The sequence below is a fragment of the Entelurus aequoreus genome, linkage group LG05 (assembly GCF_033978785.1).
Source record: "Entelurus aequoreus isolate RoL-2023_Sb linkage group LG05, RoL_Eaeq_v1.1, whole genome shotgun sequence".
NCBI lineage: Eukaryota > Metazoa > Chordata > Actinopteri > Syngnathiformes > Syngnathidae > Entelurus > Entelurus aequoreus.
Window position 1 is genome coordinate 69,938,968 of NC_084735.1, and position 24,875 is coordinate 69,963,842.

Below are 24,875 nucleotides of genomic sequence, written 5' to 3' on the forward strand. Positions count from 1 at the left end.
AAGAGAAAACGCTCTGTAGCCCGCAGACTTTTTTTGGGCTCTGGGAATCACTAATAAGCCGGAGTTCTTTGAACGCAGATTTCTTGCCAGGACCTATGGTACAATACAATCAGCAAGATAGGATGTAGCTAGGCCGTGTAGTATTTTATACGTAAGTAGTAAAACCTTGAAGTCAAATCTTAAGTGCACAGGAAGCCAGTGCAGGTGAGCCAGTATAGGCGTAATATGATCAAACTTTCTTGTTCTTGTCAAAAGTCGAGCAGACACATTTTGTACCAACTGTAATCTTTTAATGCTAGACATAGGGAGGCCCGAAAATAATACGTTACAGTAATCGAGACGAGACGTAACGAATGCATGAATAATGATCTCAGCGTCGCTAGTGGACAAGATGGAACGAATTTTAGCGATATTACGGAGATGAAAGAAGGCCGTTTTAGTAACACTCTTAATGTGTAACTCAAACAAAAGAGTTGGATCAAAGATAATTCCCAGATTCTTTACCGAGTCGCCTTGTGTAATTGTTTGGTTGTCAAATGTTAAGGTGGTATTATTAAATACAGTAGGTATCTGTGTCTAGCAGGACCGATAATCAGCATTTGCGTTTTCTTAGCGTCGAGTTGCAAAAAGTTAGCGGACATCCATTGTTTAATTTTCATTAAGACACGCCTTTCACTTTCCAGTGAAAGTTTCTTTCACTGGAACTAAGGGGACAAGCCCAACTCCTGAAAAACAACCCCACAGCATAATTCCTCCTCCACCAAATTTCACACTCGGCACAATGCAGTCCAAAATGTAGCGTTCTCCTGGCAACTTCCAAACCCAGACTCGTCCATCAGATTGCCAGATGGAAAAGCGTGATTCATCACTACAGAGAACACGTGTCCACTGCTCTAAAGTCCAGTGGCGACGTGCTTTACACCACTGCAGCTCACGCTTTGCATTGGACTTGGTGATTATTGGCTTAGATGCAGCTGCTCGGCCACAGAAACCCATTCCATGAAGTTTTCTGCGTACTGTACGTTGGCTAATTGGAAGGTCACATGAAGTTTGGAGCTCTGTGGCAACCGCTGACCCCTCTCTGTCAGTTTACGTGGCCTACCACTTCGTGGCTGAGTTGCTGTTGTTCCCAAACTTTTCCATTTTGTTATAATAAAGCCGATAGTTGACTTTGGAATATTTAGGAGCAAGGAAATTTCACCACTGGATTTGTTGTACAGGTGGCATCCAATGACAGTTCCACGCTGGAAATCACTGAGCTCCTGTGAGCGGCCCATTCTTTCACAAATGTTTGTAGAAGCAATCTCCATGCCTAAGTGCTTGATTTTATACACCTGTGGCCAGGCCAAGTAATTAGGACACCTGATTCTGATCATTTGGATGGGTGGCCAAATACTTTTGGCAATATAGTGTATAAAGAGATATATATATATATATATATATATATATATATATATATATATATATATATATATATATATATATATATATATATATATATATATATATATATATATATATATATATATATATATCCATCCATTCATTTTCTACCGCTTGTCCCTTTTGGGGTACCGGGGGGTGCTGGAGCCTATCTCAGCTGCATTCGGGCAGAAGGTGGGGTACACCCTGGACAAGTCGCCACCTCATCGCAGGGCCAACACAGATAGACAGCCAACATTCACACTCAAATTCACACACTAGGGACCATTTAGTGTTGCCAATCAACCTATTCCCAGGTGCATGTCTTTGGGGGTTGGAGGAAGCCGGAGTACTCGGAGGGAACCCACGCAGTCACGGGGAGAACATGCAAACTCCACACAGAAAGATCCCGAGCCCATATATATATATATATATATATATATATATATATATATATATATATATATATATATATATATATATATATATATACTACCGTTCAAAAGTTTGGGGTCACATTGACATGTCCTTATTTTTGAAGGAAAAGCACTGTACTTTTCAATGAAGATAACTTTAAACTAGTCTTAACTTTAAAGAAATACACTCTATACATTGCTAATGTGGTAAATGACTATTCTAGCTGCAAAAGTCTGGTTTTTGGTGCAATATCTACATAGGTGTATAGAGGCCCATTTCCAGCAACTATCACTCCAGTGTTCTAATGGTACAATGTGTTTGCTCATTGGCTCAGAAGGCTAATTGATGATTAGAAAACCCTTGTGCAATCATGTTCACACATCTGAAAACAGTTTAGCTCGTTACAGAAGCTACAAAACTGACCTTCCTTTGAGCAGATTGAGTTTCTGGAGCATCACATTTGTGGGGTCAATTAAACGCTCAAAATGGCCAGAAAAAGAGAACTTTCATCTGAAACTCGACAGTCTATTCTTGTTCTTAAAAATGAAGGCTATTCCACAAAATTGTTTGGGTGACCCCAAACTTTTAAACGGTAGTATATATATATATATATATATATATATATATATATATATATATATATATATATATATATATATATATATATATATATATATATATATATATATATATATCCTTAAAAAACTAATAAATCATAGAAACCACTTTTTCCACATATTTTTATCCCGACTTTTATTGATAAAGTACATGATGGTATTATTTCATTGAGTGACACAATCCAATACAAGATCTGTATTAGAAATTAGGCCTTTTTAAAGCTCTTTAAAAAAAAATAAAAAATTTTATATCTCAGAAATTGTAAATAGTAACGCTATATATGACAACTTACATATCTTCAAAAAAAATCAAAACAAGATTAAATAACGATTTGAAAATGGCAACAGACACACATAAAAGTTCCACAAATACCTCTCTGACGGTGTCAATCACAAGTGGGGATTGGGGAGTTCTATTTAAAAAATTCACCTTCTGTTGTGTTCACGTGTACGCAGTAAAATTACATTCGATGAGCATTTAATTGTTTGTGCTGACTAACAGCTGCAATTACAAATTTAACTTAATTGATCCTAACAGCTTTGGAAGCAGTTTATAAAGCCGCTGTTCGCTTGTACGGACACAGGAGGGCGCTGTTGCTGACGTTACCAAGCAAATAGCGCACCAGTTATTTACTGTAATGTGTGAGAACACAGCAGAGTACCAGATACATATTAAAGGTTGTGTCCGCGCCCACACACAAATACTGACAAATGTGTGTCAATAATGTGAACAGAATCATTTGGATTAATGGTAAAGAGAGAAGCACATTCCACATCAGTGGGAGTGACGTCCACAGAGAAGTGAAGGCACCACCCTGTTCTGTGGGAGAAGGGGCGGGGCGAGCTGGGAGGAGGGGAGGGCTGAGGGAAGCAAGAGGGTAAGGGGGGCTCGGTGTATCAGAACCGCGGACAGCGCTCTGGTAAAAGCAGCTTTCTTGCGTCCTCTCTTTTTCACAAAACATTTGAATTCTATCATTTAATGATGACAAATCTTTTTGAGAGGCTGCAGGAGATTTGACAAACACTCTTGTGTGTTCCAAGTTCTTCACTGGAAGCTGGAAGAAGCCGGACCTTAAGTTTTTACATTAAGTTTTCTTTCTATTGTTTTTAATGCAACTTGGTTCCTCTTCTGGTTCTGGTCAGGATGGCACCGACAGAACCTTTTGATGCGCTCTGGATCATTCCCAAGCTGTGATTGCTTGCATCTTCCAGGTGGTTTTTTTTCTCTTTTCTTGCTGAAGGGACATCCTGACTGGAAGGTGATGGATGGATGATGTCAGCATCTTTCGGGAACTTTTGCCTTTCCATCTTTTTTACACAACATTCCTGAAAGGTTCCCTCGCAGCCTTCCACCACTATGGCCCTCAGTGTGAACTGCAGAACTAACCCCAAGGAGCAGGCGTCAGTCCAAAACAGTTTCCCTGATGTTCTGGAGCTAAACGTGGGCGGCCAGGTTTACTACACTCGGTACTCCACTCTGGTGGGTACTCCCAGTTCGCTGCTCGCCAAGTTGTTCGCCAGGAAGGACGCCTCTAACGACTTGGCCCGAGACCCCAAAGGTCGTTATTTCATAGACCGCGATGGCTTTCTGTTCCGCTATGTGCTGGACTACCTCCGAGACAAGCAAGTTGTTCTCCCGGATCACTTCCCGGAGAAGGGGCGGCTCAAGAAGGAGGCAGAGTACTTCCAGCTCCCAGACTTAGTGAAGCTGCTCACCCCCGACGAGGTGAAGCACAGCCCGGATGACTTCTTCCACAGCGACCATGAAGATAGTGACCCTCGCCTGTGCCCGCCACCGTCCTTGGTGCCCGCGGACCGGAAGAACGGCTTCATCACTGTGGGCTACCGAGGCTCATGCACAACGGGACGAGAGGCTCAGAGTGATGCAAAGTTCCGCAGAGTCCCCCGGATCCTCATCTGCGGCCGTGTGGCCTTGGCTAAAGAGGTCTTCGGAGAGACCTTGAATGAGAGCCGGGATCCGAACCGTACCCCGGATCGCTACACATCCAGGTTCTACCTGAAGTTCAAACACCTGGAGAGAGCCTTCGACATGCTGTCAGAGTGCAGCTTTCAAATGGTGGCCTGCAACTCATCAGTGACGGCCTCGTTTGTCAGCCAGCACACTGAGGACAAGATCTGGTCCAGCTACACCGAATACGTCTTCTACCGTAAGTCACACCCACAGGGCACTGCTGATTTGTCATGGCAATGGTCAACCTCACTGTAATTGCTGATGGCACTACCCGATTCTGTAAAAACACAACATTGGTCGTTTAGGTCTAGACCTGGTTACTAACATACCTGGTCTATACCACAAGGGTGGCTCTTTTGGGTCGAAGCTAGATTAGTAAAGTCTTCTTTTGGGTTGGACTTGGTTTTGTATTGCCTAAAATAAGTTAGACCTTGGTCTAAGCACAAGTTTGGTTCTTTTGGGTTGAACCTAGGTCTGTGTAGGTTTAACACAAACTTGGTTCTTTTCATTCAGACCAGGTTCTGTATTTCATACACCAAGTTTGATTCAAACCAGACTTTCTTCAGCCGACCATATGTTTGGGACTTGTATGACTTAACTCAAGTTTGGTCAGAGCCTGGTTCTGTTTTGCTTTAGACAAGTTTCATATTTTTGGGTCGGATCTGCTTCAGTACCACGTGTGGTCTCTATGAGTCGAGCCATGTTCTGTAAGGCCTAAAACAAGCTGTGTCCGTTTTGGTTGTACTTTGTTCTGTAGAACATAACACAAGTTTTAACGCAAGTTTGGTCAGTACATAGTTGTGTTTTGCTTCAGACAAGTTTTGTTCTTTTAGGTCAGATTTGATACTGTACCACAAGTGTGGTCTCTATAGGCAGAGCCAGGTTCTGTAAGGATCAATCCAAGCTTCTTCTTTTCAAGTTGGACCCGGTTCTGGTTCACCTATCCAAGTTTGTTTATGGTTCTGTATGTACTCTATCAAGGAAACAAAGAACACACATTTACTCTAACACAATCATGGTCTTGTTGGCTTGGTACTGGCTCTGTAGAGTAGTTTTTTTTTGGGTTGGACGGTCGGTTTATATCCCAGTAAAACCTGGTACTATGTCACTTAAAGGCCTACTGAAATGAATTGTTTTTATTTAAACGGGATAGCAGATCCATTCTATGTGTCATACTTGATCATTTCGCGATATTGCCATATTTTTGCTGAAAGGATTTAGTATAGAACATCGACGATAAAGTTCGCAACTTTTGGTCGCTGATAAAAAAAAAGCCTTGCCTGTACCGGAAGTAGCATGACGTCACAGGAGGAAGGATTCCTCACAATTCCCCGTTGTTTACAATGGAGCGAGAGAGATTCGGACCAAGAAAGCAACGATTACCATTAATTTGAGCGAGGATGAAAGATTTGTGGATGAGGAACGTTAGAGTGAAGAACTAGAGAGGCAGTGCAGGGTGTATCTTTTTTCGCTCTGACCGTAACTTAGGTACAAGGTCTCATTGGATTCCACACTCTCTCCTTTTTCTATTGTGGATCACAGATTTGTATTTTAAACCACCTCGGATACTATATCCTCTTGAAAATGAGAGTCGAGAACGCGAAATGGACATTCACAGTGACTTTTATCTCCACGACAATACATCAGCAAAGCTCTTTAGCTACTGAGCTAACGTGATAGCATCTGGCTCAAATGCAGATAGAAACAAAATAAATAAATCCCTGACTGGAAGGATAGACAGAAGATCAACAATACTATTAAACCATGGACATGTAACTACACGGTTAATTATTCTCAGCCTGGCAAAGCTTCACAATGCTGTTGCTAACGACGCTGAAGTTAACTTAGCAACTTAGCAACCGGACCTCACAGAGCTATGATAAAAACATTAGCGCTCCACCTACGCCAGCCAGCCCTCATCTGCTCATCAACACCCGTGCTCACCTGCGTTCCAGCGATCGACGGCGCGACGAAGGACTTCACCCGATCACAGATGCGGTTGGCGGCTAGCATCGGCTAGGCGTCTGCTATCCAAGTACTCCTTGTTGTGTTGCTACAGCCAGCCGCTAATACACCGATCCCACCTACAACTTTCTTCTTTGCAATCTCCATTGTTCATTAAACAAGTTGCAAAAGATTCACCAACACAGATGTCCAGAATACTGTGGAATTGTTCGATGAAAACAGAGCAGTTTGTATGGTGACACATTGGGTACGGATACTTCCGTTGCCGTCGTGACGTCACGCGCATACGCATCATACATAGACGTTTCCAACCGGAAGTTTAGCGGGAAATTTAAAATTGCACTTTATAAGTTAACCCGGCCGTATTGGCATGTGTTGCAATGTTAAGATTTCATCATTGATTTATAAACTATCAGACTGCGTGGTCGGTAGTAGTGGGTTTCAGTAGGCCTTTAAACCATATGTGGTGCGTTGTGTTCAACCTATTTCTGTTTATTCTAGTTGGTCATTTTCAACTAAGCTGGTTCTACTGGCCTTACAAAACTGGGTTGGACTTGGGTTTCTCTGAATCCTAACACATATTCAGTCCTACAGTATTAAATGTCCCGTGGAGACATACGTTGTGTTATGCTGTAACACGTCCTTGTACTGTAGCACCTTTATTATTGATTACAGTTCAATATGTAATTGTGGTGATAATCAACAGCACTACATTGTCTTGCATCCAGAGAATTTATCTAGGTATTTTATTTTTCTACAAACTCCCCCCGGCTCTTCTTCCCTTGTTGGCATGCGTCCACTTTTTAGCAGCGGCAGGATCAGTCAGAGGACTGAGACGAATGACCGTGAAGAAGCAGTCGTAACCTTAAGAGCCCCTTTAAGACTTAATGAAGCTGCAAAATAATCCATGGGAATAGTTCATGGTGTACTATAGTATAGACCACCATGGAGACGTCACGCATTAAATAGACAGGGAGAAGATGCGTTGTTGCCTACATTCTTAGCATCCTCTCTCTTGGCCACAGCATTAGGTACAGCCACATTAAAATTCAATGCAAGACAAAATCATGAAGGCTAACTTTTCGGCTACTTAACCTCAGCAGACAAAAGGGTGAACATTTGCCAAAACATGCACCCCTACTGTGTTGTCTGTGCTAGTATTTTTCTGACAAACACACAACACGGTGGCGCTTTTATTGAATCCCAAAATGTAACCCCATAAATCGGATTGATTTGACATTTCTACAAAACAATCTACTTGAGCTATACAGTGTTTAGCCATGTTACCACACAATATGGTAGGTATTGCATCTTTAAAGGGATTGATGAGCACATGTCGGGAAAATTAATCAAAACGTTTGCATAACCGTTTTTCACATGACTGTACATAAGACGGCCAAATTATTTGGAGCACCTCCCAATATTTGTGTAATAATATACCACACCATACCATACCAACTTTATTTATAAAGCCCCTTAAAAACAACCACAGTTGAAGAACAAAGGGCTGTACACCACAAAGAAATACAGGCAAACAGAGGTAAAATACACACACACTTATATATATATATATATATATATATATATATATATATATATATATATATATATATATATATATATATATATATATATATATATATATATATATATATATATATATATATATACATACACACACACACATACACGTTTGTATATATATATATATATTAGAGATGTCCGATAATATCGGTCTGCCGATATTATCGGCCGATAAATGCGTTAAAATGTAATAACGGAAATAATCGGTATCGTTTTTTTTATTATCAGTATCGGTTTTTATTTTTATTTTTTATTAAATCCACATAAAAAACACAAGATACACTTACAATTAGTGCACCAACCCAAAAAACCTCCCTCCCCCATTTACACTCATTCACACAAAAGGGTTGTTTCTTTCTGTTATTAATATTCTGGTTCCTACATTATATATCAATATATATCAATACAGTCTGCAAGGGATACAGTCCGTAAGCACACATGATTGTGCGTGCTGCTGGTCCACTAATAATACTAACCTTTAACAGTTTATTTTACAAATTTTCATTAATTACTAGTTTCTATGTAACTGTTTTTATATTGTTTTACTTTCTTTTTTATTCAAAATGTTTTTAATTTATTTATCTTATTTTATTTTATTCATTTTTTTAAAAAGTACCTTATCTTCACCATACCTGGTTGTCCAAATTAGGCATAATAATGTGTTAATTCCACGACTGTATATATCGGTTGATATCGTATCGGTTGATATCGGTATCAGTAATTAAAGAGTTGGACAATATCGGCATATCGGCAAAAAGCCATTATCGGACATCCCTAATATATATATATATATATATATATATATATATATATATATATATATATATATATATATATATATATACAGTATATACATACATATACACATATACATATGCACATAGAACAAGCAAACACACATTAGCTTCAAGAGCAATTTGTTAGATAAAAAGCAGTTAAAAAGTTAAAAACAGTTTAAACAGTTCAAAGTCTCAGTATATGCTAATATACTATTTAACATATTGCAACCACAATAATGAATTATTTCCATAATGGTCAAATTGAATATCTTCACTTGTGCTATGTATAACAGGGGACAGGAACACAGAAATATGAAACAAATAAAAAAAGCAAATAAGTTTTAATTGTTTTTTTTAGTGTTATGAAAAAATATAATTTTTTAAATAAAAGAACAAACATTTTTAAATATTAAATGTATAACTTTTTGATACATATCGTACTGTACAATATTTGTTGTCGTTACATGTCACAGTTATCTCTAATATTGTGAACTTTGAGTGTACCGCTAACATCTTTTCTCGCTAGCTTAGCAGACAGCTAACAGGTTGCCAATACAATCTCTAGTTTAGGTCTTGAAAAGAGTATTTTCTTCAAACAATGTAAAACTGAACATCTGGAATTACAGTTAGGTCATATAGTATGTCAATATAACATAGATGAGTTACAAAATAACCTTTTTGTCACATTGCAAACAAAAAGCAAAGTGCGAGCTTGATGCTAATCTACGTTAGATACACCATATCCATGCTACTGGTTAGCATTAGCAATTTTATAAGGCGATTTTAACACCTCCAAATTTGACAGTTAAATACATAAGTGATATGTACGTTACAATTAAACAGGTAATGACTTATGAGTACAATACTTACAGGCGAAGACATTATAGGACAGGGCTGGCACATTCAACTCAATGGCAGACTAGGCAGACTTCCTGACTATGTCAAGTCCCATTGGACAAACACAACTGAATGTATATATGTACTTGCACACCAAACTCGCAAGACAAAAATATATAACGTGACAGAAAACAGCTTATATATTATATTTTTTTATTTTTAAATATGCTGCAGGTCTATACATAATTGGCTGTGGGCCACACTTAGCACATTAGCACATCACTGGTAAATAGTTACAGATTTAAAAAAAACGTGTTAATGTATTAAATCATAGATGGTGACAAATATTAATGTGCTGCCTATCGCTGCAAACCGGCAGTGTCAAGGCACCACCATGCTTTACGTACAATTTATCCATTATAAACACTCTTTTATGTTTGTCGTTGATGTTTTTGAATGCACTTTTAAGTTAAAGTTAAAGTACCAATGATTGTCACACACACACTAGGTGTGGCGAAATGTTTCTCTGCATTTGACCCATCATTCTTGATAACCCCCTGAGAGGTGAGGGGAGCAGTGAGCAGCAGCGGCGACGCGCCCGGGAATAATTTTTGGTGATTTATCCCCCAATTCCAACCCTTGATGCTGAGTGCCAAGCAGGGAGGTAATGGCTCCCATTTTTATAGTCTTTAGTATTTGCAGCACTTTTATTGCTGAAATCTCCTTCAGACGAGTGGCGAACACCAAGAAGGCTTATTTATTTGAATAGGCAGCCACACACTGTCAGTAGAGCATCCATTGTGGCCCCAATTTCTAGCAGAAGCAGCTATGCTAATTCCGAGAATTCCTATTCCGTCCCCGTTTGCAAGTCATTTCTGGATTGCAAGCAGAGCGAGCTACTTTTTAGCAGATGTAATGAAGTGCCGCTCCTGTTTCATATTCATAGGAAAAGCGTTTTTTTTTTTTTTTTTTTTTTTTTTACCAGATCAAAAGGACGCAGCATCTAACCGAGCGCTTTCATTTGGCTGCCTGCTTGTACAGATGTCTGGCAAGCAAAATAGGTACAGGCATGAGGGACGCAAAGACGCTTAAAAGGGAGGCACTTTCTTTTTCCCCCTGATATAAACTGTTGCATTTGAATGCCAGACAGGAATGGTGTGTAGCAAATGTTTTCCAGAGTTAAATGTTAACAACTAAGACAAAGGTCAAAGACTTTGAGCCGCATTAATTTCCACCATTTTAATCTGTCTTTTTCCACGTCCTCGTCTTCTTGTTTGCTTCCGGTCAATCTTATCACTCAGATCCCACCTTTCTGCCCAAAAGTTGTAACATTAAGAGTCCAACTAAACCGTTTTGAACAACTATTCCCCACAATGTGTGCGTATTCCTGTTGGACTTCTGAAGTGAATTAATTAACTCATATTATGTTTTGCATATGATACATTTTTATATTCATCTTGGTGAAAGCAAACCACCAAGTTTAATTAAATAGTTTGAGCATATAATAAGATAAGGTCCCTTAGTTTGATATTTGCAGGTGGATTGGATCACTTCTCGTAGGAAAAGTCCCTCATTGGGACTTTGGAATGTAAAAGTGATAGCCCTATCCTTGAGAAGAGACTACCTGTCTAGCTCAATGCCAACATTTAAGTTATGACCTGGAGCAGTTATTTTTCAGACAGTTACACACAAACTTCTCCTTTTATGGTCAGGATGCGCTCTCCTGATTTAGCACACACACAGAGATAAGAAGGAGGAGTATAAAAACTGATGGTTTGGCTTCTCCAAGTTAGGAGTGGCTCAAAGTTGGTAGCAATCATGGCGGCGTGTGGTCATGTGAGTGTCTTTTGAGCAATCATTGAGAAGATTGCCTGAAACCGGGTTGGCCATAATCTTGCTATACAAGACTCTGGATTAGGCCTGGGCGATACATCGATTTGAACAATATATTGAAGTTTTTTGTTGCAGTTGATTTAAAAATTATTTATGTTTTTCTCCTCTTGCACAGGCATACTTTTTGTCCCTCAGGAGCTTCTGTAGCTTGCGCCGTCCCCTTACTTCCTTAGTGGTGAAGTGAATTAATGAACTCATATTATGTTTTGCATATGGTGAATGTTTATATTCACCTGGGAGAAAGCAAACCACCAAGTGTAAGTAAATAGTGGTATTTCAGTTTGAGCACATAATAAGATAAGGCCCCTTTGTTTGATATTCGAATGTGGATTGGATCACTTCTCGTAGGAAAGAGGCACTAATTGGGACTTTGGAATGCAAAAGTGATAACCATATACTTGAGAAGAGACTACATGTCTAGCTCAATGCCAACATTTGAGTTATGACTTAGAGCAGTTATTTTTCCAGACACTTACACACAAACTTCTCCTTTTATGGTCAGGATATGCTCTCCTGACTTAGCACACACACCCAGAGACAGGAAGGAGGAATATAAAAACTGGTGGTTTGGCTTCTCCAAGTTAGGAGTGCCTCGTTCTTTTGACTTGACCTCCTCCAGGTACTGCAGTCCTGTATAATGACGCTCGCTTGTAATAAAGCAACTTTTGGTTCAGTAAAGCGTCTCCGACGTCTCTTTTGATCCAGCCGCGTCGCCCTTCTGTCCGGAACGAGGATTACAAGATCAGAAATGCACATCACTTCAGCATCAAAAGAAGTAGAGCAACTACACATTAGTGTTTAGATTTTTCTTTGGCTTGCCGCCAAAATAAGAAAAGTGTTATGATAACCATAGAGCTGTAAATGGAACATACCGCAACATAGGAACATACAGTAGGTAAGGTTTTTTTTTTTTTTTTGCCTCGTCCTTCACTTTAAACGTGAGCGAAGAATGTGTGAAGACTGCCCTCACGACATGATAGGTCCGAAAGAGAAAGAGATGATACAGTATTATCTGTCAGATGTGACCTGGTGGTTTCCCATAGGAAAATGTGTTTCACAACCAGATCCTCGCCATACTTGCCAACCCTCCCGATTTTCCCGGGAGACTCCCAAATTTCAGTGCCCCTCCCGAAAATCTCCCGGGGCAACCATTCTCCCGAATTTCTCCCGATTTCCACCCGGACAACAATATTGGGGGCGTGCCTTAAAGACACTGTCTTTAGCGTCCTATACAACCTGTCGTCACGTTCGCTTTTCCTCCATTCAAACAGCGTGCCGGCCCGATCACATAATATAAGCGCTTTTAACACACACATGAGTGACGGCAAGGCATACTTGATCAACAGCCATACAGGTCACACTGAGGGTGACCGTATAAACAACTTTAACACTGTCACAAATATGCGCCACACTGTGAACCCACACCAAGCAAGAATGACAAACACATTTCGGGAGAACATCCGCACCGTAACACAACATAAACACAACAGAACAAATACCCAGAACCCCTTGCAGCACTAACTCTTCCGGGACGCTACAATATACACCCCCGCTACCACCAAACCCCGCCCCCTCTAACCCTGCCCACCTCAACCCTCCCCTCCCCCCATCTCCCGAATTCGGAGGTCTCAAAGTTGGCAAGTATGGATCCCGCAGACTGCGCCGTTCCTTCCAAAAGGCACATTATACTTAATACAGAACCAAAGCGCTAAATGAATATACATGCGGTACCGGAGCGTGCGATCTCTCCGGCCCTGCAGTGGCTGACGACATGAGCAGTGGCGGTCCCAGGCTGCGGGCCTGTAAGGAGTGATTAGGCGGAGAGCAGGCAGGGGCTGACAGCTCTGAGGAGAGTCTTGATAGGTACAGCTGCTACGCCTGGCCCCAGCTCAGCGGGGGAGTTTTAACGCTCAACTCTGCATTATGCAGGCTCGCAGGGTAGCGCGCGGAACATCGCTTTTTCTTTTCACTAATGCTGCCGCAGCGGCGACTGTGGCGTCCCGCGGATATCGCTATAACAAGAGCAAGCAATTATCCTTGCAGCACCGCTGCTGCTGCTGTCATGAATCCAAATATTGCTTGTATGCTAGCACTTTCGACGGGACGGCGTGGCGCAGTTGGGAGAGTGGCCGTGCCAGCAACCTGAGGGTTCCTGGTTCAATCCCCACCTTCTACCAACCTCGTCACGTCCGTTGTGTCCTTGAGCAAGACACTTCACCCTTGCTCCTGATGGGTCGTGGTTAGGGCCTTGCATGGCAGCTCCCGCCATCAGTGTGTGAATGTGTGTGTGAATGGGTGAATGTGGAAATAGTGTCAAAGCGCTTTGAGTACCTTGAAGGTAGAAAAGCGCTATATAAGTATAACCCATTTACTTTATCAGGTTTTGCTTGCTAACCTGCTTTTTTTTTCCTCAGGGGTCATTTTGCCTTCTGGAAAGTCCTCCAAGGGCCTTCTTATTTAAAAACGGTCCAGTGACGTGCGGTGAGGTTCATGGCTGGTGAGGCACTGACTTCATCACAGTCAGATTTACAAACATATGAACCCTAAAGAGTATCTTATTCACAATTTGATTGGCAGCAGTTAACTGGTTATGTTTAAAAGCTCATACCAGCATTCTTTACACATACAAACTGTAGCACACAAAAAAGCACATTTAATTAAAAAAAACTTAATTATGGTCTTACCTTTACTTATAAATGAAGTCCATGCGCCGCTCCTTCTGAATAAAAGCATCGATAACTTGTTTATAGAAGTCTTCCTTATCTTTCTTCAGTTTTAAAAGTCTCTCTGTCTCGATGGAGATCTTCCTTTAATTATTACCTCCTGCTTCGATTGAAAGTCAAGTTTACAAAACTGTTTTATTTTAGATATGTAATCCTCCATGGTAAAAGTCCAGGCGAGAGGAAGAAATAAACGATCGCTGCCGCTGCACTTGACTTGCTAACTGTTGCTGCTTGTTGTCACTTATTCTGCAGCCGAGTAGTCGCAAGAATGATCCCTGGGATCACTAGCGCCCTCTACCATCATGAGGCGGGAGAACTGCGAGCCTCACCCGGTGCGTCTTCGCAGCCATTTTATGATTGCTCAGCACAAGAAATACGTTACACACATACAGTTGTTGACAAAATACACTGTACATTATATACCTCATCCAACTAAAATATGGAAATGTATAATATAATTCATATAGCAATACGGTCTCACTGCACAGCAGGCCAGCAGTTAGCCGAGTCATTGCGCAATCCATGGTGAGGCTCAACTGGCTGCTGATCACCGCAAGTCTCTTCTCAGTATTTGAACGACAAATGTGAAAATTCAGCGATTTTGATTAAAAATAATCTAAAACTGGTGAAGTTAAATAGAAAATAACTTTATAGTATAATCACTGGATACATATAACAATTTAATTATTTTTTTTTCTTTTTACATTTTTTTTCTTTCCATGATGGCACGTGAGGCCACGCCTCCCCTGCCTCCCCTGACTGCACGTCACTGAAAAGCACATATGTTGTATGGAGCAAACTGTGTGGGTTACATTTTTGGTGCGTTTGATTGTTTTTAGGAGGGCTGGATTAAATGTTCTGAGGCCACATTTGGCATCCACCGAATCCAGAGGTGTCCAAACATTTTCCAGCGAGGGCCACATAGAGAAAAATTGAAGGATGCGAGGGCCACTTTTGTACATTTTGTACCATATTTTTCCGATTATAAATCGCAGTTTTTTTCATAGTTTGGCCGGCTTATACTCTGGAGCGATTTATGTGTGAAATTATTAACACATTACCGTAAAATATCATGAATGGAGAGCACAGCTTCACGGCAACCGGGATCATTTCTGGATGTCATTGGATGGATCGACAAAGCATGGGCGTCAGTGACAACCGAAACCATCCTGTCCGGATTCCGAAAGGCTGGAATAATTGGAACTGCAACTGACGATGACTCTGACGTAAGCGACGTACCAATAGAAGAGGAAGCGGCGCATTGTCTACCTTTGGAGTTGGCAGAGTTGTTTAGAAGCAACACCGAGGAAGAAGATTTCATGGGGTTTAGCGATTAGGAGTGACAGATTGTTTGGTAAACGTATAGCATGTTCTATATGTATAGTTATTTGAATGACTCTTACCATAATATGTTACGTTAACATACCAGGCACGTTCTCAGTAGGTTATTTATGCGTCATATAACGTACACTTATTCAGCCTGTTGTTCACTATTCTTTATTTATTTTAAATTGCCTTTCAAATGTCTATTCTTGGTGTTGGGTTTTATCAAATAAACTTCCCCAAAAAATGTGACTTATACTCCAGTACGACTTATATATGTGTTTTTTCATTCTTTATTATGCATTTTCAGCCGGTGCGATTTATACTCCGGAGCGATTTATAATCCGAAAAATACGGTATATGAAAAACCAAAACAACGTAGGTGAACATATGTTAACATTTGAAAAACACGTCTACATCTTAGCTTTGTGTTATAGATAACAAAGCAATACAATCATTCATGATTATTTTAATAATGATTTTATTTGCATTTATGTTAACTATGCTCTAAAGCAGTGTTTTTCAACCTTTTTTGAGCCAAGGCACATTTTTTTGCGTTGAAAAAATATGAAGGCACACCACCAGCAGAAATCATAAACTCAGTTGACAGTTAAAAGTCATTGTCGCAATTGTTGGATATGACTTTAAACCATAACCAAGCATGCATCAATATAGCTCTTGTCTCAAAGTAGGTGTAGTGTCATGACCTGTCACATCACACCCTGACTTATTTTGAGTTTATTGCTGTTTTCCTGTGTGTAGTGTTTTAGTTCTTGTCTTCCTATTTTGGTGGCTTTTTCTCTTGTTTTGGTATTTTCCTGTAGCAGTTTCATGTCTTCCTTTGAGCGATATTTCCCGCATCTATTTTGTTTTAGCAATCAAGAATATTTCAGTTGTTTTTATCCTTCTTTGTGGAGACATTGTTGATTGTCATGTCATGTTCGGATATACATTGTGGATGCCGTCTTTGCTCCACAGTAAGTTTTTGCTGTCGTCCAGCATTCTGTTTTTGTTTACTTTGTAGCCAGTTCAGTTTTAGTTTCGTTCTGCACAGCCTTCCCTAAGCTTCAATGCCTTTTCTTAATGGCACTCACCTTTTCTTTATTTTTGGTTTAAGCATTAGACACCTTTTTACCTGCACGCTGCCTGCCGCTGTTTCTGACATCTACAAAGCAATTAGCTACCGGCTGCCACCTACTGATATGGAAGAATTTTACATGGTTACTCTGCCGAGCTCTAGACAGCACCGACACTCAACAACAACACATCATTTGCAGACTATAACTACTGGTGAAATTACATAATCTCCCTCGGCACACCAGACTGTATCTCACGGCACACTAGTGTGCCGCGGCACAGTGGTCGAAAAACCCTGCTCTAAATTAAGCTTGCATTTACTAATATTGCTATTATACCGTCAACTGAAACACTTTTGAGGGTTTTAGTACACTCAAAAACATATCATGTCTCACAAGAGAAGTGTACACTTTTTAATCATGACCTGACATATGAAAATCATCAAAGACCTCATCCAGTAAGACGCTAAGATCGTCTGCCATTTTGGTCCGCAGGTCCCATTTTTGGGGGATTTGGTCCCGTTGAATTTTTCTTTTTTTTTTTTGTTCTAATTTGGGACCTGTTTAGTTTGTCTATAGAATGTGTCGCGGGCCAATAAAAATTGAGCTGTGGGCGGCAAATGACCCCCGGGCCGCACGTTGGACACCCCTGACCGAACCCTATCAGGAGAAATTAACCAATAATGAAACATTTCACGGTTCATTAAACCAAAATATACCTGTAATGCATCTTTGCACTGGAAATGTGGGATTAACAACATATTTACCATCAAAGTTGCGCGACAAAAAAACTTGAATCATAAAAGTGTCATAACTTTGTCAATACTGACAATATAGTTGCCAATTTGGGCCCGTGCCGAGATCTCAATTACTACTGGAAAACCACAAAGTATCAGCAGGATCCAAATAAAAAGGCAAATCAGTGTTCTTTCCATAAAGACAATCTTTGACTAGCGTGTTTGCTGTAGGTCTGAAAAAACAGCAGTGTTTGTCATAGACAATCTTTGAATTGCAGTTTTGCAGTAGGTCTTTAAAAAAGTGACTTATAGATCAGTGCTTTTCAACCTTTTTTGAGCCAAGGCACGTTTTTTTTCATTGATAAAATCCCGAGGCACACCAGCAGCAGACAATGTTAAAAATGAAACTCAGTAGCTTGTATTGACAATATGAAGTCATTCTCATCAAATACCTGACGCAATTGTTCGATATGAATTTAAACTTGAACCATAACCATCACTAATTACTAATGCATGGTTACTCTGCCGATCTCTAGACAGCAACAGTGGATTATAATTATTGGTTTGCAAAAAATATATATATATTTTTTACAAATATCAATACTGATGAAAAGCGGTCCAGACCAATTAGGGGAAATTGTATAATTTCACTCGGCACACCAGACAATATGTCACGGCACAATAGTGTGCCGCGGCACAGTGGTTGAAAAATAATGATATAGATGATCTTTGACGAGTCAATTGAAAGTAGGTCCGAAAAAAACAGCAGTGTTCCTGTCATATAGTAGAGCAGGGGTCTCTAAACTTTTTGACCCGGGGGCCACATTGGGTTAACCGAATATGGCCGGGCGCCAGGGAAGTGTTTGTGTCTATATATATATATATATATATATATATATATATATATATATATATATATATATATATATATATATATATATATATATATATATATATATATATATATATATTAGGGCTGCAACTAACGATTAATTTGATAATCGATTAATCTGTTGATTATTACTTCGATTAATCGATTAATAATCGGATAAAAGAAACAAACTACATTTCTATCCTTTCCAGTATTTTATTGAAAAAAAACAGCATACTGGCATCATACTTATTTTGATTATTGTTTCTCAGCTGTTTGTACATGTTGCAGTTTATAAATAAAGGTTTATAAAAAAAAAATAAAAAATTAAAACAAATAAATAACAAATTGCCTCTGCGCATGCGCATAGCATAGATCCAACGAATCGATGACTAAATTAATCACCAAATATTTATATAATTGATTTTATTCGATTTAATCGATTGGTTGTTGCAGCCCTAATATATATATACTGTATGTATGTGTGTGTATATATATATATATATATATATATATATATATATATATATATATATATATATATATATATATATATATATATATATATATATATATATATATATATATATATATATATATATATATATATATATATATATATATATATATATATATATATACATATATATATATATATACATATATATATATATATATATACATATATATATATATATATATATATATACATATACATATATATATATATATATATACATATACATATATATATATATATATATATATATATATATATATATATATATATATATATATATATATATATATATATATATATATATATATATATATATATATATATATATATGTGTGTGTGTTAAAAATGTACATTGTTTTTTTACAACATTATATTGTTAATGGGAAAACAGTACAAGTTCTTTTTTTATTCTGGCAATTTAGCAGCCAGTTTTTCTACCGTAAAAACAAATGTACCGTCTTTCTATTTACAGTAATACACAGTTAAAAACAAGATTTTACAGTAAAAATATGGCAGCTCAGTCAACAAAATTTTAACGCAAACATTTTTAATTTTTTTTTAAAATTTACAGTTATATGCTTTAAAGAACACTGTAAAATGTATTGTAATTTTTATTAATTTGATGCGTAGTTTGCTGTAAAATCATAAGTCAAGCAGATATTTAAGTATTTATTTTTATTTAGACACAATCATGTTTGGAAAGTATGATAATATACTGTAATATTTGCTGCAATAATGAATACTATTAAAGTTTAAAAGGCATGCAATTTTAAGCAGTACATATATTTTTTCTGTCAAAATGAACAAAATCAATTACATTTAGTGAGAAAATATGAAATACTTTGACATATTTCCAGGTGTTTGCGGGCCAGATAAAATGATGTCGCGGGCCAGATCTGGGCCCCGGGCCTTGAGTTTGACACCTGTGCTCTAGCAACAGCTTCCTTTTCATATAAGATCTTTAGCTACCGTAAACATACTGCGTCTGTTTGTATGATTTATTTATGACAATGGAAAAACAGTGTGAGGTGGTCCTGGTTTATAATTACATTTCAATGAGTTCTATAAGAGATCAAAAGCAAGAACTGGACATGCATCCCAACTGAATCAATATTTATGACTGACTATTAATTACTGTACATACTGCCTATATCATCTTGCATTGATTCCAGCATGCAAGGTTGCATCAGTGGCATGTGAAAGTGCAGCGGGGCGAAAGTCAGACGTAAAAGGAAAAAAATGATGAAGGCCAAGTGGGTCATAAGGAGAGAAGATTGTTTTTCCCTCGCCTCCTCTTGACCTTCTCCCCCTGGAAGCTTAGTGTAGCTAGGTAGTGTAGGTTCCCCTAATCCCCCTGGAGGATACGGCAGCGCTGTGTAGGGAGGAGGAAGGTGAGGTAGGGCGTGAAGCACCCGAGAGTCAACAACAAGCTTCCCTATTAAACCCTCTGCGACTCGCCCTTGCGCTCGCCATCCGTCAGCCTGTTTCCTGATAACCATTGATTCTCGACTCTCTAAAAAGTGTACAATTTGCAGATTTTTGCCTAAAAAGTCTGAGAAAAAAAAAAATACAATAAAAAAAAAAAAGATATATTTAAATCATTATTTATTATCTGTTTACATTATATTTACTTTTATTCTATTTTATTTCTGATTATTATTATTATTATTATAATGTATTTTTTTTCTCTTTTTTTTCTTTATTCAATTGATTTATCTGTAAATATTATTATTTTGCTTTCCTGCTGTTTCTTTCTTCTGGGGGTCGGAGGGTGGCGTTGTTGGGATGTAAACAAAAAATATTTTGACATTTAGGGCAGACAACAGATATATGATGTATGTAAATATGATGTAATGAATGTCTGATGCTGGATGTCAATAAAAATTTAATGAAAAAAAAAAAAAGTCAGAGAAAAGTTGGACTTCCTTCCATCATGATGCAAGTCATCACCAAGTCTTCAGCTCAGTGAACATCCAAAAGATTAACTTCATGAGTATGTTTTGCCCTTTAGTTTTCACAAAGGGGTAGCAATGACTTTATAGAGGAAAATTGATGAGAGAACAGGAACCCTTTGCTGTTTTTAAGAACCTAGTGAAAAAAATCCCGGTTAAAGAGCCTCTGTACGACAGGAGAGCTCTGCTGGTTTTAAGGTTCTACTTCAAAACTATTAGGAGATCTGGGAATGACAGGAACCATTTTCCGTTTTTAAGGACCTAGTGAAAAAATCCCGGTTAAAGAGCCTCTGTACGACAGGAGAGCTCTGCTGGTTTTAAGGTTCTACTTCAAAACTATTAGGAGATCTGGGAATGACAGGAACCATTTTCCGTTTTTAAGGACCTAGTGAAAAAATGCTGGTTAAAGAGCCTCTGTACGACAGGAGAGCTCTGCTGGTTTTAAGGTTCTACTTAAAAAATATTAGGAGATCTGGGAACGACAGGAACCCTTTGCTGTTTTTAAGAACCTTGTGATAAAATGCTGGTTAAAGAGCCTCTGTACGACAGGAGAGCTCTGCTGGTTTTAAGGTTCTACTTAAAAAATATTAGGGGATCTGGGAACGACAGGAACCCTTTGCTGTTTTTAAGAACCTAGTGAAAAAATGCTGGTTAAAGAGCCTCTGTACGACAGGAGAGCTCTGCTGGTTTTAAGGTTCTACTTAAAAAATATTAGGGGATCTGGGAACGAAAGGAACCCTTTGCTGTTTTTAAGAACCTAGTGAAAAAATGCTGGTTAAAGAGCCTCTGTACGACAGGAGAGCTCTGCTGGTTTTAAGGTTCTACTTAAAAAATATTAGGGGATCTGGGAACGACAGGAACCCTTTGCTGTTTTTAAGAACCTAGTGAAAAAATGCTGGTTAAAGAACCTCTGTACAACAGGAGAGCTCTGCTGGTTTTAAGGTTCTACTTAAAAAATATTAGGGGATCTGGGAACGAAAGGAACCCTTTGCTGTTTTTAAGAACCTAGTGAAAAAATGCTGGTTGAAGAACCTCTGTACAACAGGAGAGCTCTGCTGGTTTTAAGGTTCTACTTATAAAATATTAGGGGATCTGGGAACGACAGGAACCTTTTGCTGTTTTTAAGAACCTTGTGATAAAATGCTGGTTAAAGAGCCTCTGTACGACAGGAGAGCTCTGCTGGTTTTAAAGGCCTACTGAAACCCACTACTACCGACCACGCAGTCTGATAGTTTATATATCAATGATGAAATCTTAACATTGCAACACATGCCAATATGGCCGGGTTAACTTATAAAGTGCAATTTTAAATTTCCCGGGGAACTTCCGGTTCAAAACGCCTTTGGAGGATGACGTATGCGCGTGACGTCGCGAGGTCAACGGAAGTGTTTGGACCCTATTGGACACAATACACAAAGCTCTGTTTTCTTCGACAAAATTCCACAGTATTCTGGACATCTGTGTTGGTGAATCTTTTGCAATTTGTTTAATGAACAATGGAGGCTGCAAAGAAGAACGTTGTAGGTGGGATCGTTGTATTAGCGGCTGGCTGTAGCAACACAACAAGGAGGACTTTGTTCGATAGCAGACGCTAGCGCCGGCGACCTCACCTTGACTTCCTACGTCTCCGGGCCACCGACCGCATCGTCGATCGCTGGAACGCAGGTGAGCACGGGTGTTAATGAGCAGATGAGGGCTGGCTGGCGTAGGTGGAGCGCTAATGTTTTTATCACAGCTCTGACGAGGTCCCGTTGCTAAGTTAGCGTCGTTAGCAACAGCATTGCTAGGCTTCGACAGGTGGCATAGCATTAACCGCGTATTTACATGTCCAGTGTTTGGTTCGATGTCTCCTGATAGTAGTATTGTTGATCTTCTGTCTATCCTTCCAGTCAGGGATTTATTTATTTTGTTTCTATCTGCATTTTAGACAGATGCTATCACGTTAGCTCATGCTAAAGAGCTTCGTCGATGTATTGTCGTAGAGATAAAAGTCACTGTGAATGTCCATTTCGCCTTCTCGACTCTCATTTTCAAGAGGATATAGTATCCGGGGTGGTTTAAAATACAAATCCGTGATCCACAATAGAAAAAGGAGAGAGTGTGGAATCCAATGAGCCAGCTTGTACCTAAGTTACGGTCAGAGCGAAAAAAGATATCTCTTGAACTGCATTCTAGTCCGTCACTCTAACGTTCCTCATCCACGAATCTTTCATCCTCGCTCAAATTAATGGGGTAACCGTCGCTTTCTCGCTCCGAATATCTCTCGCTCCATTGTAAACAACGGGGAATTGTGAGAAGCACTACCGCTTGTGATGTCATGCTACTTCCGGTAGGGACAAGGCTTTTTTTTTATCAGCGAGCAAAAATCGTCGATTTTCTCTACTAAATCCTTTCAGCAAAAATATGGCAATATCGCGAAATGATCAAGTATGACACATAGAATGGATCTGCTATTCCCGTTTAAATTACAAAAAATCATTTCAGTAGGCCTTTAAAATATTAATCAAAGAAGGAGATCTGGGAACAATCCTTCACTGTTTTTAAGAACCTAAAAATGCAGTCAAAGATTCTCTATTTGACAGGAGCCCTCTGCTGTTTTAAGGACTTGCTGCAAAAATGCCTGTCAATGAGCTCCCAATGGACATAAACCCTGCACTGTTTTTAAGAACATAAAAATGCTAGCTAAAGACCCTCTGTGGAGTGCTCGGCTGTTTTTAAGCATTTACTTGAAAAGCATCAGTCAAATATCCCCCTTATGACAAAAACCCTGTGCTGTTTTTAAGAACCAGGTGGAAAAAATGCTGGCTAAAGAGCGTATGTACGACAGGAGAGCTCTACTGGTTTTAAGGTTCTACTTTAAAAATATTAGTCAAAGAAGGACATCTGGGAACGATCGTTCGCTGTTTTTAAGAACCTAAAAATGCTAGTCAAAGATTGTCTATTTGACAGGAGCTCTCTGCGGTTTTAAGGACTTGCTGCAAAAATGCCTGTCAACGAGCCCGCAATGGACAGAAACCCTGCGCTGTTTTTAAGAACATAAAAATGCTAGCTAAAGACCCTCTGTGGAGTGCTCAGCTGTTTTTTAGCATTTACTTCAAAAGCATCAGTCAAGTATTCCCCTTATGACAGGAACTCAGTGGCCTAGTGGTTAGAGTGTCCACCCTGAGATTGGTAGGTTGTGAGTTCAAACCCCGACTGAGTCATACCAACGACTATAAAAATGGGATCCATTACCTCCCTGCTTGGCACTCAGCATCAAGGGTTGAAATTGGGGGTTAAATCACCAAAAATGATTCCCGGGCGCGGCACCGCTGCTGCCCACTGCTCCCCTCACCTCCCGGGGGGTGATCAGGGGGATGGGTCAAATGCAGAGGACAAATTTCACCACACCTAGTGTGTGTGTGACAATCATTGGTACTTTAACTTTAACTCACTGCAAAAAACATTAGTCAAAGAATCTCTACATGACGAGAATGTTTTTGTAAAAATGTTCTGAACAGACCTGGTCTGATCAGGTGCACTTGGCCCGTGGACCAGCAGTTGAGCACAATATTTTAGGTTAGGATAGGGGTGTCAAACGTACGTTTTATCCGGCCCGCGGGATGAATTTGCTAAGTATAAACATGAAAAAAACAGCTGTTCTAAATGTGTCCACTAGATGTCACAATAGCAATTTTTTTGTATCTTTGTAGATGATGCTACATATGTACAAAATAAACCACATGATGTTATTGCACCAGTCGAGGAAAGTGATCAAACTACATAAATAACATCCTACGACAAATAAAGATAGAATACTATTAACCGCAACATGTAAGTGTAAAAAAACCCCTAACAACATTATGATTTGTACATTTTCAGAATGTGTTTGTTCTATTTTAAAACAAAGTAAACAATCTGAAGTTCTCTTTATTTTTAAGTTATCGTGTCGTGATTTTACCAGTCCGGCCCACTTGGGAGTAGATTTTTCTCCATGTGGCCCCCCGATCTAAAATGAGTTTGACACCCCTGGGTTAGAACAAAGATTCTCAAACTCTGGTACATGTACCATTAGTGGTACGCGGGCTCCACCTAGTGGTACGCCAAAGAATCACTTGATTAAATTACAGTTTTTTAAATTTCCTGTATTCAAACACGGTGTTACTGTTCAAACTGTGTGTAATTCTACAGTGGCCAAAAACATTAGA

The 24,875-nt window shown here is 39.2% G+C and overlaps 1 protein-coding gene across 2 annotated transcripts in view; it reads left to right on the forward strand.

Moving 5' to 3' along the window:
• The first annotated feature begins 3,812 nt into the window (after window positions 1-3,812).
• kctd16b (potassium channel tetramerization domain containing 16b) overlaps window positions 3,813-24,875 on the forward strand; it is a 357,075-nt gene continuing 336,012 nt past the window's right edge. For both annotated transcript variants that reach the window (XR_009826341.1, XM_062048771.1), the window contains exon 1: window positions 3,813-4,624. Coding sequence is in view for 1 of the 2 variants with exons in the window: in XM_062048771.1 (XP_061904755.1) it covers window positions 3,814-4,624 (811 nt within the window). In the remaining variant the exon portion in view is untranslated. The remainder of the gene's footprint in view (window positions 4,625-24,875) is intronic.